Source organism: Epargyreus clarus, unplaced genomic scaffold (genome assembly GCF_041222505.1).
Source record: "Epargyreus clarus isolate Ecla_fem2 unplaced genomic scaffold, WU_Ecla_fem_2.2 ptg000009l, whole genome shotgun sequence".
Taxonomy (NCBI): domain Eukaryota; kingdom Metazoa; phylum Arthropoda; class Insecta; order Lepidoptera; family Hesperiidae; genus Epargyreus; species Epargyreus clarus.
Window position 1 is genome coordinate 759,391 of NW_027332217.1, and position 20,811 is coordinate 780,201.

Genomic DNA, 20,811 nt, shown 5'->3' on the forward strand with positions numbered 1-20,811 from the left:
TTCAATAATTATTATAATTAAGCTGGCATAGTAACTGTAACGTTATAATAACATACAGTCATGTAATAATTTAACTTTATTTATCTTTAAATTTGAATGATATTATTTTACTGAATAATTCGCTTAAATCCAATAAAAATAATAAATTAAAATCAAATTTCATTTCATTTCATTTTCATTTCAAAACCTAACACAGTAAGAAACCAACATACCGGCATGCCAGCCTTGTCCTTCTTGCTGAAGAACCGTCCCAGCGAGCTCTTGATGCCGCGTTTCTTCTGCTGGTGCATGGACGCGATGGAGACGGCCGAGCTGGCGGCGGCGGCGCCCCGCGGCAGCCCGGGGGAGGCGCCGCCCCACGCCCCGCCCCACGACCCGCCCGCCCCCGGCCCGCCCAGCGACTCCTGGCTCGAGCTGCACACGCGAATAGAATACATGTGTTATGATGGATGGTGATAATAGTCTCACAGACTATTATATCAAATGTTTGTCAAAAAATGTACTGATATCGATATTTCACCAATGCGTTATATACCATTATACTAATCTGTGCTAATTTATAGCCATAATATATTTATAGCAATAAACATATTACATGTATTCATGTTATATATTATGTAAAGATAAAATGTGTGACTGATGTGTATTTGTTATTATTCTAATCTACGCTCTATGTTACGTGCAATGGGATAAATTATCCAGAAATGCTTGAATAAGAATAATGTAAAAAAAATAACAAATTTGATAATTAAAATACAGCAAAAATTAAAAAATAAAAACTAAAACAATATAAACGATTACAAACAAAACATATGAAATCAAAAAGACTTAAAACATCAATATAATCCAAAGTACTAAATAAGCAAAAGTAATTAAAATCTCGACCCAGAAATTAATATCATAAGCAAATAAAATATATCCCACAGCAGCAAACGGATAGAAATAAACATAATAAATAATAATCTAAAACGTAAAAACGATCTAACATTCTTAGAAAATCATAACAGTTAGCGTAATCTTTATTTTTTAAGACTAAACGTACGTATTCTGGCTAACGTTAAATGTATATGAGAAACGTAGCAAATGAAATTACTATGGATGTGAGTTTAGCCATTGTAGGGGGCTACGAGTGGAGGGGAGCACACGTAACATGTATGTAACTTTAACATACCATTTACAGACGAGTTAAGGTTTGCTTCTGTCCGTATGAAATAATAAACCATCCTTAGTAATTTCATTTTATTTTAAGTTTATGAAAAATTGTATCAAATTACAAACAGTTCAATCTCTAAATATTATGTAGAAATAAATTATTAGTGTAAATAGATTTTTTGTCTTATTGTGTCATATGTAGGTTATATTTTTCTATGTGTTATGTGAACTTATATTTTTTTACAAATACATCAGTGTGAGTGAGTGAGTGACTCAGTCCGATGTGAGTTTTAAGAAGAGTAATAAAGTTAATTTAAAATGAAAATGAAAATTAATAATAATAACAATTCAATCTATTTATCATCAAAGTAAATAGGAACTACAGAATGTATCATAAGTTCTATTTAAACTCTAGCTAAATAATCTTAATTTTAAAATTGGTCTTGTATAGCATAGTTAGATGTGTATAAATAATCTCAATTATGAAATACTGAATGTAAAAAATATTTTCCTATAAAGTTGTAAATATAATCTCTTAAATTTTTTTACTTAAGATTTTTAATCTTTTTAATGATGCTACCTACTATAGTTTAATAATAAACATCATACATAATATATAACTAAACGAAATAAATCATCAGTTGCATCAAGATATTCAATAGAAAAATATGAATTGGAATGTGTTATATTACAATGCGATGTACATATATAATTTTTGTAATATGGAATTTAATTCTGAAATAAATGATTGTTATTATTATTATTATATATGTACAGAGTTATAAAGGAACATTCATTTCTCTGCCTAAATCTGCCTGTATTTTAAATATAGCTAGCCGATTTGCTGCCATACGGATGGTGCAACAGATAATCATCGATAGTTCTGTAGACGCCCGACTTGTAGCACAACTTGTGGGGCGCGTAGTTGAACAACATGTCGGGGCAATCGCACCACATGCCCGTCAGGCTCGACTCCGAGTAGCTGTGGTACAGCGGCCTGTATGAGTGAATGGGGGATGGGGTCCACGACGGCGACGTGGACAGTGTCGGTGTGAGTGTGAGTGTCGGTGTAGGTGTCGGTGTGAGTGTCGGTGTGGGCGTGCGTAGGGTGTGGGCGGAGGGTAGAGGGCGCCACCTGTGTATCGGGATGCGCGCGAGGCTCCCCGACATTATTGAAGTCCTGGCAGCGTGCGGGGTGGAAACATTGTTAGTAAATTCAGTGGAATTATATTTTTGTTTTACAAATAAAACACAGACAAACACATATTTTGCTAAACAAATGTCAATTCGTCATAAAACTGGAAATATCTCTGTATCATTGAAATAATCACTTACAAAATAAATTATTTAATAATTAAACTTTTTCAAAGTATCGTACTGTCGTAAATGAAAGTAGGAATTAAATATTGCACGTAATTATTATTTTCTACTACTTACGACATAAGAAAGGCCTACTTGATTTATTAATTTACGCATTTGCATAAAATTACCCATTTTTACTGAAACGGAAAAAAATATTTTCATAAAATAAACACGTCGTTTATAATCAACTGATTCATACAATTAGCCACGTGTACACCACGTGTCGGTGTATAGTGTATACTCACGAGTCGTACGGCGCGGGATAGTGCGTCCTGAGCCGGTCTCGCTCCGCGTGTATCGCGCGCGCGGCCCGCTCCAGCCGCAGCGAGCGCGCCGTCAGCGGGGACTCCGCCCCCTCGCCGCCCCCCGGCACGCCCACGCCGCCCGGCACGCCCACCGCGCCCGGCACGCCCTCCTCGCACAGCTGCAACTGTGCAACACAAGTGTTATAACTACGTCGGTTACGTGCGATACGCGACAGGATGTCTGGACAGGACGTGACAGTATATAGACACGTGGGAACGACTGAGCTAAGTTTTAAAAAAAGCAACGCGAAATACCGTGATACTTTACCGATACTAGAATACCGTGGGCTATACATTATAAATATGACAACTTATTAATATTGTTTAGGGACAGCTTTTTGATATAATTATAATTAATTGTATAGTTCATTGTATTTTAAGAATTGGGTTTCTGTCATGTATGATTTCTATTTTTCGTACACTGTAATTTTTTTATTACAATTATTTTTATTTACACTATTAAAGGCTATATTAGTATTTTATTATATACATGATTACAAAAGTAAATATTTAAACACTGCAGTTGAACTACTTAAATTGATCAAGACGTAACGAATAATTTCATGTTAACTACAACTATTCAGATAAGTTATTTAATTAAACACAAATCAAAATTTGAATTAGGGCACTACTAAACACTTTGTTTGTATTGGTTATACCAATATTATATTATACGATCATAATGTTATTATGCAATCATAAAAAAACAAAAAATATAAAATACGATGCCCCTACTAGCAGTTGAAAACATATATCATAATAGATGCTAAAAAATATTCTATAACTTACATCTAACAATGTTTTATTAAAATAAAGAATACCTTAGGTCGGCATTAATTACTATTTTAAGTACGACGTTTAATAAACTAATTTTATGTAAAACTATTTTAATAAATTTTATCCAAATGTTTAAAGCATTCTGAGACATCCCACTGATATGTGGTTTAGATTATTTTACTAAATACAAGTACATAGCAAGAAAAAAAATAACATAAAAATTGGTAGTTCAGAAGTCATCAAGACTAACTAAAAATTTAATCCAACACATTTTTAATTAACTAATTACAAATTGATTCAAAACTGATTTACAGCTAAGCTAAACAAAAATGTACGTTAACATCGTGGGTTAAGCTAAGCTAAGCTTGGTTCAAGTGGACGCAATTATACAGTTACTTGTTCAACGTGGTTATAGACGTACGAGTATACGTCATACATACAAAATAAATATAATATACAAAAAATACAAAAAGCTCAAATACATATTCGGGATCGATATTACTGGCCGCATGCGTAGATTAGCGGGTCAATGTGGTATTATTGATTCTACTCTAATAAATTATTATTTATTAACTAAATGGGTTAAGAAATTAATATGTGAATGTTGAAATTAGTTAAAGGTATATAAGATGTGTTACCAGCTCTTTTTTTAGAACTTGTCTGACACACTACCGGATGTCTAGATAGGTGTAATCCTTTCAAAGTAAATACCACCAGGTGGCGCTGTATAGACATGTTCCACTTAAGTTAGCAATCCACCCCTTCGAATGAACCAGACTATTATTTTTAATAATATATACGTAAAGGAGGATCATAAATAGTCACATTCTACGAGCAAACACGTCCAATGAATGATTCATTCTGTCTATAGACGCGAGATGTCTTTGAAGGGAAATTTGTATGCTTAAAAAATAAAGTTTTATTAATGAAAAAGGAAAATAAAAGTTAACTATACTATGTCCTTCTATTATCAATTTACCAATGTTTATAGTAGTAGAGGTTCTACTAGTTCTGAAGCTATACAATTTGTTACATACAATCTACTATATAATACAATTAAATAGGTTTCAAAAACGAGGCAATACACAGGTTATGTTTATATGTATAGAGGTCAATAAACTGTGGATAATTGCATTAAGCCTTGTACACACTATCCGTCCCTGTTCTTCGTTGAAAAATGTGTTTAAAAAAATAGTATATATAAATGCTCAAGTCAGTTTGTCTGTTTGGTCTGGTCACGTAACAAGCAACCATTCTGAAGTTTGTAGATGCCTGTGTCGTTGAGAAAAGGCACTTTTAATCTTAGAAAATTACGCCAAATATCTTAGCGCAAGGGAGTAATGAAAACATAGGATTACTATGTTTTACAGATGGCACTGCTACTCATCGAACCGATAGATTATTTAGAACGCTACATTTGTGATCGAGCACAATTTCAACAGCAACAGGATGGATAGTACGCAAGCCGTCAACATCACGTGGTACAGGCTGCGAAGCGTGTGGGGTGGGCAACATTCGGCAATGCTCGGCAACGTTCGGCAACACTCGGCAAGACCGACCTGGCTGGAGGGCAGGCTCTCGGAGGCCTGCGGGCTCCTGTAGTGGGAATGCGCCGGGGACATCGACGCCGGGGCCTGATCGCCGCCACAATCATATTTATTATAACAATTATATATAAATACACGTGTCCTATATAGATAAATATTACAAATATCAACGTACTCGTATAATATAATCCCTGCCGGTACAATACATATTACATAAATTGTTCCAGAATTCGTTTCTAAAAATCTGTTGGGTCAAAATTCTAAATATTTATTTATATCGTAAGAAAACGCAGGTGCAGTACGTTAAATAGTACTGTACCCATAACCTACCTAAAATTCCTGTAAAAAATAAGTAAAAGTATAATTCAAACCAAATTTTATGACTGCTCTGACAAAACACCTATGTTTTGGTTAGGAAGGCAGAGAACCCGAGCCATTTTACCTTAGCCTTTAAGGGCAGTAACGCTTCTGTGTATGACTTCGGATACCTGGTTTCTACTCGGTGTCAGTAGCTGACGTTCACGGTCGCAGACATTACAAGTAGCGTTCCAACTGAGTCTTTACAACCAGTAACGCATCCGTGATCAACTTTAAACGTGCCCTTATCGTGATTAGTGAGGATATTACATATAGTGTTTTTGTTTTGTAACTTGGCCTTTACTGATTGTAACGCGTAAGTGATGACTTCAATCGTGTTTACGTCGTGTGGCGACTTCCTGCTACTCGTCAAGAGATGGCGCTACGCATATTGTGAATTACGCTATCGAAGTTTTCTCAACTTCTTACGTATGAATAACCTTCGAACTGAGATTGTCGGAGCATGGCCGGTCTCTGGTCTCCCACCTAGCCGTGTGGGAGATCTCCCTTTGCCAAAGGCTTACTAATTGGCGAGGGTATAGTGAACCTCAGCTTCGTATGCCTTATCATGGTCTACGTGGGCATGATGGACTCAGCTTCGTGTACGTCATCGTGGTCTGTCTGGGCACGATGGACCTCAGCCTCGTCTACGTCATCGTGAGGCAACCTGGCCACGTGTATTGTGTGTTGGAGGGTGGTTGAGGGTGGTGGAGGGTGGGTGGTGGTGCTCACCGTGTGGTACTTGTGGTGCATGGGGCGCGAGGGCGAGGCGGCGGGCGGCGGGGACTCCGCGCGCCGCGACACCACGTTCATGTGCTCGTAGCTGCCCACCTGGGGGACAAGGAAATATATATTACTTGTTTCTGACTACGCTACAAGGTCTACGTTGTTATACTAGAAATGTATGAGCATTAGCCAATACATTACTACAATACTCTCACTTAATATAAAAAATACTATAAAAAAAAAATAATAATGAAGTATTTACACACATTTTGTCTTGAAAAGAGTAACAATGTTGCAAGATCTACATTGTTAAGCCTGACATATTTAACAATTACAATAAAAAAAAAGTATTTACACACATTTTGCCTTGAAAAATGCAACAAAATATGATATACGCATGATAAATTTTACGTTATTTCGCTTGTTTTGTTAAATATATTTTTATTGCAAGTTATTTAAATCATTACTGCTTTTGTGTACATATATGACTACGCATGTATAAGAGATGACAATAAAACATTTAAATACGCTCTGACAATAAAAAATCTGAATTATACAGAATCCGACGGCAATTTTTAACCACACATAGTAGATACATCGCATTAGATTTAGAGCGAATGAATTTGATAACAGGTAAACTATTTTCTCTCTTTCTCCTAAAAATGTAACACTAGATGATAGATAGGTCTCCTAACAAACATTTGTAATTGGTTAGTGAGTTCCACGTACCCTGGACTCGAGCTCCTCCGCGCGCGCCTCTGTCGTCTGCTTCTCCTCCTGGATGAGCCGGATCTCAGTGTTGATGGCGTCCAGCTGTTCCTGCAGCATCAGCGCGAGCGCCGCGGCGTCCGTGTGACCACCCTCCGCGCCGCCAGACGACGAGTCGTTCTGAAAACACACATAGTTGGCTTCATCACATCACTTTATTTGTTAATCATCAAAATTTGACAATCACGGCAGATTAATTTATTGATATTTCTCCTTATATGCCAACGTTATGTGTAGCCGTGACCAAGATTTATTAAAGTAGATCGACATATCGGCAGGAGTAAATTTAAACCACGTCCCCCGTTAAACACGAAAGAAAAATAGCTTAGTTAAAGTTTACCTCGGCGTCGCTGGAGACGTCGAATGCTTGCTGCACGTTGGCGAGCACGTGCGCCTGCTGCAGCTTCTCCCAAGACCCGTCCAGCTGCGAACGATCACAACACTGCTATAACACATCAGTATCCTTCTAATATGGGTAATTGTAGTAATTAAAAAATACAGAGAGTAATTTTCAAATGTGCATTCTTAGCCAAATCTAAATTTATAAGGATTAGCGAAAAATGTGAAATGAGAATGGGCCGATTTTGACGAAAACTAAAACGGCATCATTAGTTTTTTAAAATATGTTTTATCTTTGCCGGGAATCGACCCAATTTGGTCCTCTAGGTTAGCGGCGCATCTGTGGCCAAGCACAGGTCTCTGTCACTCGGGGATGATTACAGATGTCCATGTGCGGCAGGTGCCACTCACTACCAGACGGAGTATCGACAGTACCTTGGGCTGGAAGAGCGCGGCGGGCGGCGGCGGCGGCGCGCCGGGCGACAGCGAGCGCGTCAGCGCGTCCGTCTGCTGGATGTTGAACGCGATCTCCTGCTGCAGCATCTGCCGCTTCAGCTGCCGACACAAACACATCATATTACTCAAGAAACTGGAACTAACGAGCAGGCAGACCAATAGACAAAACTCCACATAAAATTGAAGTTTTACCACTTTTGAAGGTGGTAGAACCCTTTGTGGTTCGACTCCGGCGGTACCACCGCCACACCTATTTCTGCCTATTAACAGTAGTATGAAAGGCTGCTGTGTTCGGATTTACAGGATGTGGTAAGGCAGACATACTTTTCCGAGACGTTCCAGCTTAGTCCTTAGTAGTAGCGGCGCATCTGTGGTCGATCTCAGGTAGGAATATCTAATCCTATCTGGGCTTGATTACATATGTCCATGGGCGGCAGTAACCACTTACCATCAGGTGTAAAGCATGCTTGTCTGCTCCTATATTATATAGGAAAAAAAAATACAAGAGCGGGCGTCCGTCGCGTGCAACACGCAATATACAATCGCAAAGATTAAAAGACTAAGAAACAGTATACGAGCGAACGCCCGCTGCGTGCGTCTACGACCAGTGACGTGTGTAAATTTTAAGCGCACGCACACGTCAATAATAAAGCTCATACTATTTTCCCATACAAACTTAATAACGAGCGTCAGTATTGGCGAATACCTTTACATAAATGTACTGAAAATTACACTACTCTTTCATACATACATACTGCGATATGTTTACATAACATATGCCCACCTGTTCGGTCTCCATCCTCCACTTGGCGAGCTCCTTGAGTATGTCCTGCTTCTCGGCCATGAGCTCGTCGGCGTACTTGCGCGTCTTGTCCAGCTCCTGCGTCAGCGCGTTCTTCTCGTCCAGCGCGTGCATACGCTCCTTTAGGTGCACTTGTAACCTGGTAACCATTCATAATAATGTTAATATTACTTTTTGTTTTTTGTTTGGTCAAATATTAATTAGGTTTTTAAGTATAACGATACTTGGGAAATTATTCATTTGTAATTTGGTTGTTCTATCAATAATGGTCTAGAAGAAATGCCTATCAAAAGTAAGTCAAATATGTATGTAAAGACATTTTTATATGCGAAATTAAAAGTAGATCCAATATGCATTCACCATCGGTGAATTTCAAAGCACCTTACAAGGGTGCTACGCAACCTTTGACTTTGATTTTGATTTTTTCGACAGTTTCCTTTGAGATTTTTTTCGCGAAATTTATACGTGACCGGAATAATATTAAACTCAATCATCTTATAAAGATAAAAAATAATTATGATAATTAAGGTTGTCACGAATAATGAATCAATAACGGTTTTATTGCTATATAAGTACTGTATATTCCGCTATAATCATATTTCCTCGCGGCATATCACTCTGTATTTAATATTATGTTTCGCCTACAGTGTAAAGTGTCAGTCAGTGTCGAGTGTCCCACCTGTCGTTGCTCTCCGAGAGCAGCTTGTCGACGGTGGCGGAGAGGCGCGTGTTGTGCTCCTCGTTCATGCGCAGCCGCTGGTTGAGCCGCATCAGCTCCGCGTTCTTCTCCTCCACGCTCGCCTCCAGCCGCTGGATGCGGTCCTCCGCTGAGCCGTGCCGCTCCTGCGCCTGTACGAACGACATATACTTGATGCGACATACTATAGGGTTACATAGAAACAAATCCCCAGTAGCTATACTACGCCTTACTCCAACTTCCATAAAGAAGGCGTTACAGGATATTCAAGACAGATTCCTCTTGAGTGAGAAATATCTTTAGCTTAGAACAGATTAATTGGTATTTCGTGAGAGAAAAAATCTGCCAGTTGACATCGAGCTTTATATTGGAATATACTTTCAATGTTGATATATTTTTATCATAGAAGCCTTTGTCTATTTATCATCAACCCTAAATAATGAGATTTATCTTAATATGCCTTGTGTGAGTCTGCTAAGTGAACCTTAAAAATAAAGTTTCGGATTTTATTTATTAAACACTTTTAAAATACTATTTAATTAAGCAATATATATAACAGTAATATTCGTAAGTAATAAAAGGCAGTCCATGCAATTCTATATATTAAAAATACAATTTTAAAATTATAACATTTAACAATATTGAATTGTGGTTATACTTATGTTTAGAATCGCTAATATAGAAAATCAAATATAAATACGAACGACGTATATATTATAAATATTACCAAAACAATAAAAGTTTGCAATAAACGGTCTCAAGAAATTAAAATAATTTGTGCTATAAATATATTAAAATCATCTAGACCCTGTTTTCTATTGGCATATAGTGCAGTAAGAACATTCACTAGCAGCTTAGTTTGAAATAAACGAAACAAACTAAAAATAATTCTGTAAATTATATATAATTATATTTGTACGAATCGGGTGAATATTTCACGACATTTCTATTTAGTACAGAACGACTAGAAGCAATGTTAATAAATTATTAGTCGAAACAAAACTTCCAAACAAAACAGACACCTAGCATGCTCAAGTGACTAACATATGACAATTCATCAAGATAACTACTTCATAGTACTCCTTCATAATCCGATCGATATGGTATAGTGATAATCATACTATATTGCTGCATAAACACTAAATCGATTACACACTATTACTTATGATTTTATATGCGACACCCACGAACGTAAACTTTGAGACGAACGTTGAGAGCGTGGGGCTATGAGCGTTTCGCGTTTCATTCAATCATTAACAATCATCAAACAGACAAGAGTATATCGCGTGAGCATGCTAAGACTACAAATACATAAACGCAACTACAAATATATAAACGCAAAACGATCGCACGATCTCGCAACTAAGCCGATGAACGAAAGAACGGTACGTATGAACGAATGATACAAGAATGGTCTTACCGTTCCACCTACCTGGTTGAGGGCCTCCATCCGCGCCTTGAGCTGCTCCTCCATCTCGGGCAGCGAGCACATCTGAGCCAGTTTCTGCGTGGAGAGCTCCAACTTCTCCTCGATAGCGGAGATTTTCTCCTCTTGGAGCTGCGGACCAAGCGGTCGATGAAGCCGTGTGACAACTATACCACTATACAACTCTGATATGTCGACATGGAGTGTGTCAAGTGTCTAGTGCAGTGTGTAAATTTTCTGTTGTATTTTTTATATTTTAGTGTAACATTTCAAGAATGTAACGGATTCACCTAGATAATATGTTCAATTTTAATAAAAATCAGACGGGTCAATTATGTTATTCCTTGCGAATTTTAGTTACATAATTTGAAAAACATTTTGTTTTATTTAAACTACTATAGTTTCACTACCACTAGTGAAAAATATGAATAAAAATGTTTACATTGTATTAAAAATATATTTTAACGTAACTTAAGAATAATAAAATATCATAAAATTATTTATTTATTATCAAAGTGCGTCTCAAATCAAGTGTTTAGCTAAATTTATAATATGATAAAATTACAAAAATAAAAAATGTAACTCCATCTCGACATATCCACAATCTACGATTACTATAGTGTTCAGGCTTTTATGGTTGTATGGTTTGCGTCTATCTATATCGTGTTGGTCTTCACCCGCTAAGTTAGTGTAGGATTTTATTACCTTAAAACCGAAATTAAATAATAACAGAACTAAATAAGAGAAACAAATTTGCATCTAAGGAAATAAACAAAAATAAAAATTACGATTAAAAAAGTAAAAAAAGCTTATTAAAAAAGAAAAGAATGAATGTGAAATGATATAACTCTTCACCAAAAATTCAAACGGTGAGCACTCAAAAACCTAACACCATAACAAAGTTAGTTACAAATAAAAAAAAGGAAAAAATGTAAGCAATAAGAACGAATATAATTGTTAAGTTAATGTGTAGTTCTTAAATGAATGAATGGAAAGAGTCGTTCCATTGAACGTACTCGTTAGTGTGAACTTTATTAGGAACGCCTTACTACAACGCCTCATAGCCTCTCTACTCTCAGTTTCAATATTATAATCGGCGTTAATGAAGAAACGATTCGTAAATGGCATTCCATGGGCATCAAATAACACAGAAATAAATGTTTTCAAATATTGTGAGTCATTCAAAAATACTGTGTCCCATTATTCAATAATTTACTAAGATACAATCAATGTATTTTTGTTTAACCATAAATATTAAATGCTACGTTTTTTATCGTAATAAATATTTTTCCAATAAATATTACATCGACTCAGATATTCACATCCAAATAGAGTGTATTTGTAAAAAATATGACTAAAACCCCTCAATTAATTCACACTAAAGTAGCAGTCACTGTACCGTACCATAATTAAATTACTTCTACATTCATGCTGTATCCAAAAGAGAACCTTGTATCCTCAATCGCGACTAGTCTCCTCTCTCTACCCACCCAAACAGTTTCATCATAAACACCGTTTATAACAGAGAACCGTGAACCGCCATCCTACCCCCACTCCTCCCCCCCACTCACCTTGAGCTGGGCCTGCTTGTTCTGCAGCTCCTGCTCGAGCTTCTCGTTGAGGTCGTGCAGCGACGTGGACTCGCGCTGCGCGTTCAGGTAGCGCTTCTCCAGGGTCGTGATGCGCTCCTCCTGGGGCCAAAACGTGTCTCCGTTTAATGTACCTCACATTTCATGATTTTTAAAATGATTATATGTGAATATTAGTGTCTTCATCCTTTTTACATCGGAGCAAATATGTAATACTTGTTTACCACGAGAAAAGAATTGGTATAATGGTGTTCTACTACTTTTACCATTGACTTACCAGTTTGCTTCTGGTCACAAAAATAATTATTTCGCAGAAAAATAAAAAAGTTAAATAATTGTGATGGATAATTTATTATTTTAAAGATTTATTAACAGCCTTCTTTAATAATCAATCTATCCAATATTTATCCAATCTCAGTCGATATTACTTCCATGTTTTCATTCAGGACATTGTCATTTTTTAATCTTCAGTAGACAAACATAATTAGGATAGATTAATAATAAAGAGTGCTAGTTGCTATATATTTACTACTATTTATATATTTATTACATGTGCCCCGCGGTTTTACCCGCGTTAAAAAGTAATTCAAACGCGGGTGAAACCGCGGGGCATAGCTAGTCTTAAAATATAAGTAGCCTAAGTTACTCCTTGTTACATCAGCTACCTGCCGATAAAATTTCAGTCAAGATCGGTCCAGTCATTTCAGAGATTAGCCAGAACAAACAGACAGACAGACAAAAATTATAAAAAAAAATGTTATTTTGGAGTATGTACCGTATGTATCTCATATGAATGTTAAAAAGCGGTAATTTCAATATTAAAAAGAGACACTCCAATTTTATTAATCTTATATGTATATAGATATGAATTTTCGATATCTGCTCGTTAGTCGTAACACATAAGCATCTCACCTGATCCTCCTTCTGAGCGACGTTCTCTCGAAGGTCCCGCTGCAGCTTGGCGCACTCCTCCTGCTTCTTGGCGAGCTCCTTCTCGCCCTTCGTGAGCCGCTCCTCGAGCTCAGACACCTTGTTGTTCAGCTCCGCCACTCGCCGCTGCCACGAGCTCAGCTCCGCTGACTATATTAGACATAACACTATTAAAACTAGAATAAAGATTTTTTGCCACGAGAATTTCTACGTTATTTCAATTAAATGTTTAAGTAGAATTAACGAAGATATTTTCATTTTTGTATCCGGCTCGAAGGACCAAATTTTTTGTCAAAATTATTTTATAAAAGGTAAATTTATATTAAGAGTCAAATAACTCTAAATAATAAGAATAATAAAGCATTAGAAAGTAATATTTAGTAAACAAAAATTACAATTGCAGTATTTTTCTTGATTTCTGAAGCAAATTTCTAAAATGCAATACAAATCAAATCTCATTTACTTGATATTTTAACACAAATTCTTTTTTATTTTCTTTTAACTTATACAGTTAGTATTAACAAAAACAGTATTACATCGATGGTAGTCATCGATTCAACATAACATTACCATTTTCACAATTAATAGGTGCTACAATCAATTTAACTAATACTCTCTTACCGTATGTATTGAAAACATATGACGACGATGTAATTTAGTTGATGTGAATGTTAATTCGTGATTATGGTCTGTGTTCGTGTTAGTAACATCTTTATGATCTACTATAGTACAATGGATTGTCGTACTCGAGGGAACATATCAAGGAATAAAGATAGAAAGCATGCACCTAACGAGATTTTTCTGAAGTTATTCTTCCAACTGAACGGCTTTTGTTATTTATTGTGAATAATTCAAAAGTCTGTGATAATAACGTATCGCAAAACTCCGCAAAAGTTATGTCAAATCGAATAGATGTTTGGTTTAGGCAAGTAAAGCCACTGCACTATTCTGGTAAAGACGAAGATACCAGTAGATACACCAGAATACTACAATATGTAATTATTTGTGACCTTATATGGATAAAATGTATGTAGAGCTCAAGTCTATGATTTTAATATCTTTACATATCACATGTCATTGGTAACATTAAAAAAATGTTTAATATCTCCCCGCATCCCATTTATACCATCATACCGTCCAGATTATAATATACCAGCATGCTTATAACTACACTTTATACATCGATGTACATATAACGCTAATAAATCGAAGCCAAACTAAGGAAATGTATCTAACATATTTTTGAAATGTGTTAAGAATAATTTTCCATGTACTGAGATTCATGCAAATAAATAAATATTTGGTTATGATGATTTTTTTATAGAATATATTCAGAAGCATTTTACCGAAGCCCTAATACTACATGGAGCCTAACAGATATAAGAATAGATGGAACCGACTTTATTAATACATTATTAATTATTGATAAATTTAAAGAGGAGGAGGTCTTTAATCTCGTATTGAAATAAATGAGAATTACATCCCGTTCATATAAATAATACAATGAGATTAATTCAAAATTATTCAAAATGTTCAGATTCCAAAAATATGACTATTGACATTATACAAAAACAAAAAATAACAAATTTAAATGTCTGTATCTGACTATCCATTTTGATCAATCATCATATTTTTTCCACAAAGAGTGGCAGATATTTTAAACAAATTTATTTTAGTGTTTTTGTCACAAGTACGATAATAAAGAGAAAAACAGTTAAAATAATACCCTCCTCTTCCTTTGAAGTCGGTTTATTATCACATTAGAAGCACACAGACAAATAATCGTATCATTTATAGTCTGTTCGCAATACGTCCTTTATATAAAGCGTCATATCATGTCTATGGTCGCGATGTCTATGGAGAGTGTATGCGATGCAATATTGTGATTATCTGTGGCCGAGATGGCCGGCTAACCTGCTTGGCGATCGTGTTTTGGAGCTCAGTGACTTTCTTGCCGGTCTCCGATTCGCCGTTAACACTACTTTGCTCCTGCGTTCATCACGAAAACAAAAACAAATAAATAACAAAATATTTTTTCAGCGCTCTTTCACACTGGCCGTTTACCGTTTTTGTTTACTTGAGGAAAAATAATGTAATCAATAAAGTATTTCACTTGATCTCAACATTCTACGTTAAATGTACTGCTGTAGTCGGTAGTCTGTAAGCAACCTTAAACAGAAATGGTGCGCATTCTTGATAAATTGTTGTTGAACATTAAGTTACATAAGAGCAGTTACCGTTATTTACCACAGATGGTTTGATACTAATTTTAACGCTTCAAGATTACCGGACAAGTGTTGGCGGCTTGATAGACTATTGCTAACGTAGTGAACGTACCATCTAATTAAGGCCTTTACAATTCCTTCACCTCCAGTATTTGCTCTGCAGTGAACTTAGCGTGTAATAAGCGAAATAATAGGGTTGTGCATCTGTATTACAATTTACCAAAAGCCAGTTAAATGCTAGCAACGTTTTGACTATTACCGGTTTCTATCCGTTGTTAAATATATCCTCATTCGGTAAACGGTTAGTGTGAAACGGCACTACGATCATGCCACACTATTTTGCAAATCTAAATTTTATCTTTGTTTTACTCAAACCATCAGAATTTTCTCTTATATTAACTACATCTTTTTTCGAGGCTACCAAAGAGTAAAGTACTTGATGAACATAATTAAAACGTCTTAGCTTAAGACGTAAATCTTTAAATGCTAATAAGATCTAGCCAAGATCTAGGTTGAGTAAAACAAAGTGCCTAACGGTTATCACAAGACATAAATTCCGAACATCATCGCACAATCACCATTCACAAAGCATCTAAAATATTAAAGACACATAGATTTTTCTGTTAACAAATTATGCCGTTTTGTTAAAAAAATCAAAATATATTCAAAAATATGTACAGTGTGAATGTATTGTGTCTGTTCCAATTTAAAACAAATTTTAAAAAAATCACATCGAAAATCTTTTAAACTGAAAATATACCCAAAAGAGACATTTCTTAAAATTTCTGAAAGAAACTTTTAACGGAACGAAATAAAATAAATATCGAGAACATTTCCATTCTGAAAAGTGCCTCGATTCAATTCGAGGTACACCATCAATTCAATTAACATTGTTAAACCAAGACTACTCTTATTCGAATGGAGTAGCCACTGCGGAGAACAACAAATGTAGCGAAAATTTCATTTGACGAATGTGTGACCTGATTTCCTTTTTGACCGTAACCGAACGAGTCTAGTGCAGTGCAAACATTGATTGGTTCCAGAGATAGTTGATTTATACGATGGAATCAGAAAACGGGAGCTGCTTCCACCTGATATTTAAGTGGACACTGTATCTCGTGGCCATCTGTGTCCAAACACACATAAAGCAGAACTTATACTTGAAATAATTGTAAATTTCATGGCACATGATTAAATTGCAACACCCCATTATATGATGTTAACCGAAAATGCTACTAAGAAGTATCTATAACTCAAAAAGAGATCCGCCTTAAACTATATTTCAACTAATCATATAGAAAAAATCCGCAGTAATTTTCGCTACATTCGTCTGTAAGTAAATATAATTCCATCGATATAAATACTTCAGGGTACCACAGCAGGTGTCGGTACTTTGATTGTCAAACGTAAGTTTTTCGTGAAGGTTACCCCCGTAGTGAAGGTTACTGTTATCAGAGGACGGTACCTAAATAAAGGAAAGTACCTTAGTAATGGAGAGTATTTTAATAGAGGAGTGTACCTTAGTTTGCTGCTGTTCGCCGTTCTGCTCGGGCGAGCCGCTCGGCACCGTGCCGTTCTCCTTCGGCTTCTCCCCTTCTTGACCACCGGACGATTTGTATTGCTGTAACTGGATATAAAACGCGACATTGTTTAAAAAATTCAAAAGAATACATGAACTACTGTGACAAATAAAATGAAAGTAAATCAATCCAGGGTTAAAGTGCTAAACATGAAAAAATAATTATGGAGAAACTTACTTCTTCTTTGGTTAAAGCTAATTCTTCTTCGAGCGCTGTATTTCTCTCTAACGCCACTCGTAACCTCTCCCGCACCTGAAATATTATATTATTTACATCAACTGGAGAAAACTCGTTTTACGTTTTATATGTCCTTCTTAATTATAAACCAATGTATTTTTTTTATTGCAACATTATCAGTTGTCTTCACATCATCTAAATTTATCAGATAAGTGCTATGTCATCATCACATTCTTTAGTTTGGAAAATAAAAATTACTTTAATGACAAAACGCACTTAAAAAAAAACCGATAATTCCGTTGATATTTCTCGAATATTTATATAGTAAAAAGTAAAGTACTAAAGCATGGAAGATAGCCTCAAAATGTGCACTCACCTTCTCGTCTAAAGCTTTGTGGTGTTCGAAGAGACTCTTCAGCGCCTTGAGCACCTCCACCTCCGAGGAGACCCCAGACTGCGCAGCCGCCTGCCGCTTCACCACCGTCATGCGCAGCGAGCGCTCGTGCCGGGACACCAGGCATTCTAGATGCTCGAGGAGTAGCTGCAGGAAAAGTATGCTATTGATTTTCAAAAATTTTAAATCATATATTTTTAGAGTGGTTTCAGAATATATAAATGAAGTTATATATACGTGTGAGGAGTAAGGTATATGTAAAGGATAAAATACATACTCTAAAAAGGAGTGTTGGTCTGTAGTATTCGTTAAATCGAGGCCAATTTTTATTAATTTTGTCAGACCTTTATAATTATTGTCCCTTGCCTGACAACAGATTTGAGTAAAAGTGACCAATTTGCGACACACAAAATGTGATGAAAATTATTATTCCTAAAATTTATTAAATTGGAAATATTTTTCCTAGACCATCGTATGCAGTAAGAACGGAAAGGATTCTGAAGCATATGATATGAAATAGCATCCCCATGATACTGTATGAAAGAATGGGCCATATTCAAACATTTTTCGTGCGTGTTTATTGCACAAGTTGAATTGAGACTCGGCTGCGACGTGCGAGTAACGACTGTTCGAAATTTCGTTTGAACCTTTTATTATAGAGTACGCGACAATTGTAACAAGAAAATGAAATTTTGAAATTTAATATAATGTTTAAAAGAATTGAAACGTTAATCAGGCTGGATCTTGCAGAAATGTACTCTCTAGTCTAGTAGAGATAGAGGGATATAAAGTACATAAGATAGAAAGATAGTGCCCCGTTTAATATCATAGATAGATGAGATGCTTTGATGATGTTGCATTCTGTTCAAATACTGTATACGTTACCTATTGTCAGTCCAAAATACAATTTGCAAATCAATTCACTTATGAATATACAATGCCAGATACACATTATAGATTCAGATATGTAAATGGCGAATCTAAAGCTCCTAATTAAACGTCAATCAAGATTAGAATTCTGGAACAAAAACTTTAACTCCCTAAAGAAATTAGAAATGTTGTTAGAAAGAGTTAATTCTTCTTGTTTCGATCATAAAGTTAATAGTACTCTTGGTAACATATATTTGTGACAAGTATTTTGAAGAAACCAAATAAATGCACAAGTCATACCTGAATGTATAAATATAAACTGTATTTTAATAAAGTGACATTACCTGCATCCCATCAAACGATGTGTATCTTAGGACTTATTACATGCTTTTATTTTTTGAAAATTGTTCAGACTTGTTATCCTTAGAATATTAACCTGCCCCTTAACCTGATGTTGTACATAATGTCGATTCAACATCAAGCTGGACCTCTGGCAATGGCCCATTTACATTTAAGTCATAATGTTAATATCAATATGAAGTTGACTCACCCTTGTATTGTTCCTCTCCGCTTTGAGCTCCGAGATTTCTTCCTCTCGTTCTAGAAGCTGTTCTCTCGCCTGGTTTAGTTCCTTCGTGAGGGTTGCGAATTCCTGTAAAACAAGATAATGAAAAATTAATTATTATTCATTTCATAAATCTATGAAGTACGATGTAACAACTAATCTATGGATGAAACAAAGAGGATTAGTTTTTACAAATCCATTTTCATTAATCTAACGCGGAGTGCATTCGAAGTACGCTGGTCGAACCATTGAGTATTTTTCATTTCGTGTGAAAAAGGCATATCTGGATACATGAATCCCATGTCGCCACGTTGTCTCATACGAAATAAAAATTGAAAGAATCGGGGCGACGCATATTATATTGTTCACTAAAAAAAATGTTAATTCAAAACACGGTACAAATTCTCGATGATTAAAAAATTACGAGCAACTCTGAGGATCAAAGTTTACGGTAAGTGAGAAATTTTAATATCCACCACGCGTTTTTGCGAGCCGTTACATTATATTACGCTTTTTACGCTACCTTGCGTTAAATATGTTAATGATGTTAAATAAATCCAGTTTACATTTAGCACTTATTTTTTTAAATATTGAAATAACTGTGAAAACTGCGTAACAAATTATTCAGATTACGCGGGGGTTCCGTGTAAACGACAAACTGGTACAGGGCGATAATATAACTATTGATATTACTTTAATAAGACTTATTTTCACTAAACTATTTTTGAAATAAATTTTAATACTAAAATCATCGACAATTAAAGAAATATTAGACACCTAAAAATCTTTCGTAATTCAAAAGCAAAGAAAACATTGTGTTATTGCATTACGATTACAATACAAACGATTTGCAAACTAAACAGATTCATGACGCGAAACCGACGGACGGGCTTAAAGGCGAACCGCCTCGGGGGAAATCCTGAAAGAGCACCACTACTGAACAGACAGCCATTGTTGTTACGAGTACCATAGCGATCCGACAGCTTGATTTGTGAAGACGAAGATGGATTTGATATGACAACTCTATCGATATAAAACATGCGTTTAAAAATAAAATCTTAATATTACGAAATACGTAATATACGGGTACGGTAATCAGAACATATGATTTTAGTTTTCTTACATATATATTTGGTCAAGATTTGACTGTCAAAACATGTACAGTAGAATATTTACGCTTAGTTTTTTCTAAATGAAGTAGTTAGAAATCGAGACGCATGAATAGTTCTTCTGTTATAATCATGACGTAATTGTATATAATTTTATCGAATTGATTTCATTCCTACTTCTGTATCTTAACTTCTTAGGGAACAAAATTATCTTTTGTAGCATCTTGAATATCCTCAGTAACAATAGCTTAAATTTTGTCATTTTGCGTGCAAACAAACACTAAAGCCGTAGTAACGTCGCGGCTCATCGGCGACATCTCTGATGTCTTCGCTTCTGTTATTGCTAGTTCTGAATTTTAATGCATTGTTTTATCGCTCCGATTCATGACGTTACACAAAGCATTAACATCATCGTTCCGTAGAGAACACGAAGTTTCCTGTACAAGTTGATATTTCAATAATTGAAGAAAATAGAATGCTTTGCTTGACTGACAACAACACCACCGATTCTATTTCTATCTTTTTGTCTAGCAGTTTCCTGGTTTAAAGGGTTACTTACACTCATATAGGCAGTTATACTAACATGGGGCGTTCTAACATTAGGCGTATACTCAATCTGTCCGTTGACTTAACTATTTCATCCCAATAAAACACTTTT

The 20,811-nt window shown here is 35.7% G+C and overlaps 1 protein-coding gene across 1 annotated transcript in view; it reads right to left on the reverse strand.

Moving 5' to 3' along the window:
• Positions 1-20,811, reverse strand: part of Liprin-alpha (PTPRF interacting protein alpha) — a 173,927-nt gene that overhangs the window by 11,276 nt on the left and 141,840 nt on the right. Inside the window, exons 2-18 of the mRNA XM_073076350.1 lie at positions 19,030-19,131; positions 17,592-17,756; positions 17,216-17,290; positions 16,978-17,085; positions 15,148-15,222; positions 13,216-13,383; positions 12,286-12,405; positions 10,721-10,846; positions 9,271-9,440; positions 8,574-8,730; positions 7,769-7,888; positions 7,335-7,418; positions 6,956-7,114; positions 6,233-6,331; positions 5,156-5,230; positions 2,760-2,944; positions 213-414 (exon numbers count right to left, since the gene is read on the reverse strand). Coding sequence (XP_072932451.1) covers positions 213-414; positions 2,760-2,944; positions 5,156-5,230; positions 6,233-6,331; positions 6,956-7,114; positions 7,335-7,418; positions 7,769-7,888; positions 8,574-8,730; positions 9,271-9,440; positions 10,721-10,846; positions 12,286-12,405; positions 13,216-13,383; positions 15,148-15,222; positions 16,978-17,085; positions 17,216-17,290; positions 17,592-17,756; positions 19,030-19,131 — 2,190 coding nt within the window. The remainder of the gene's footprint in view (positions 1-212; positions 415-2,759; positions 2,945-5,155; positions 5,231-6,232; positions 6,332-6,955; positions 7,115-7,334; positions 7,419-7,768; positions 7,889-8,573; positions 8,731-9,270; positions 9,441-10,720; positions 10,847-12,285; positions 12,406-13,215; positions 13,384-15,147; positions 15,223-16,977; positions 17,086-17,215; positions 17,291-17,591; positions 17,757-19,029; positions 19,132-20,811) is intronic.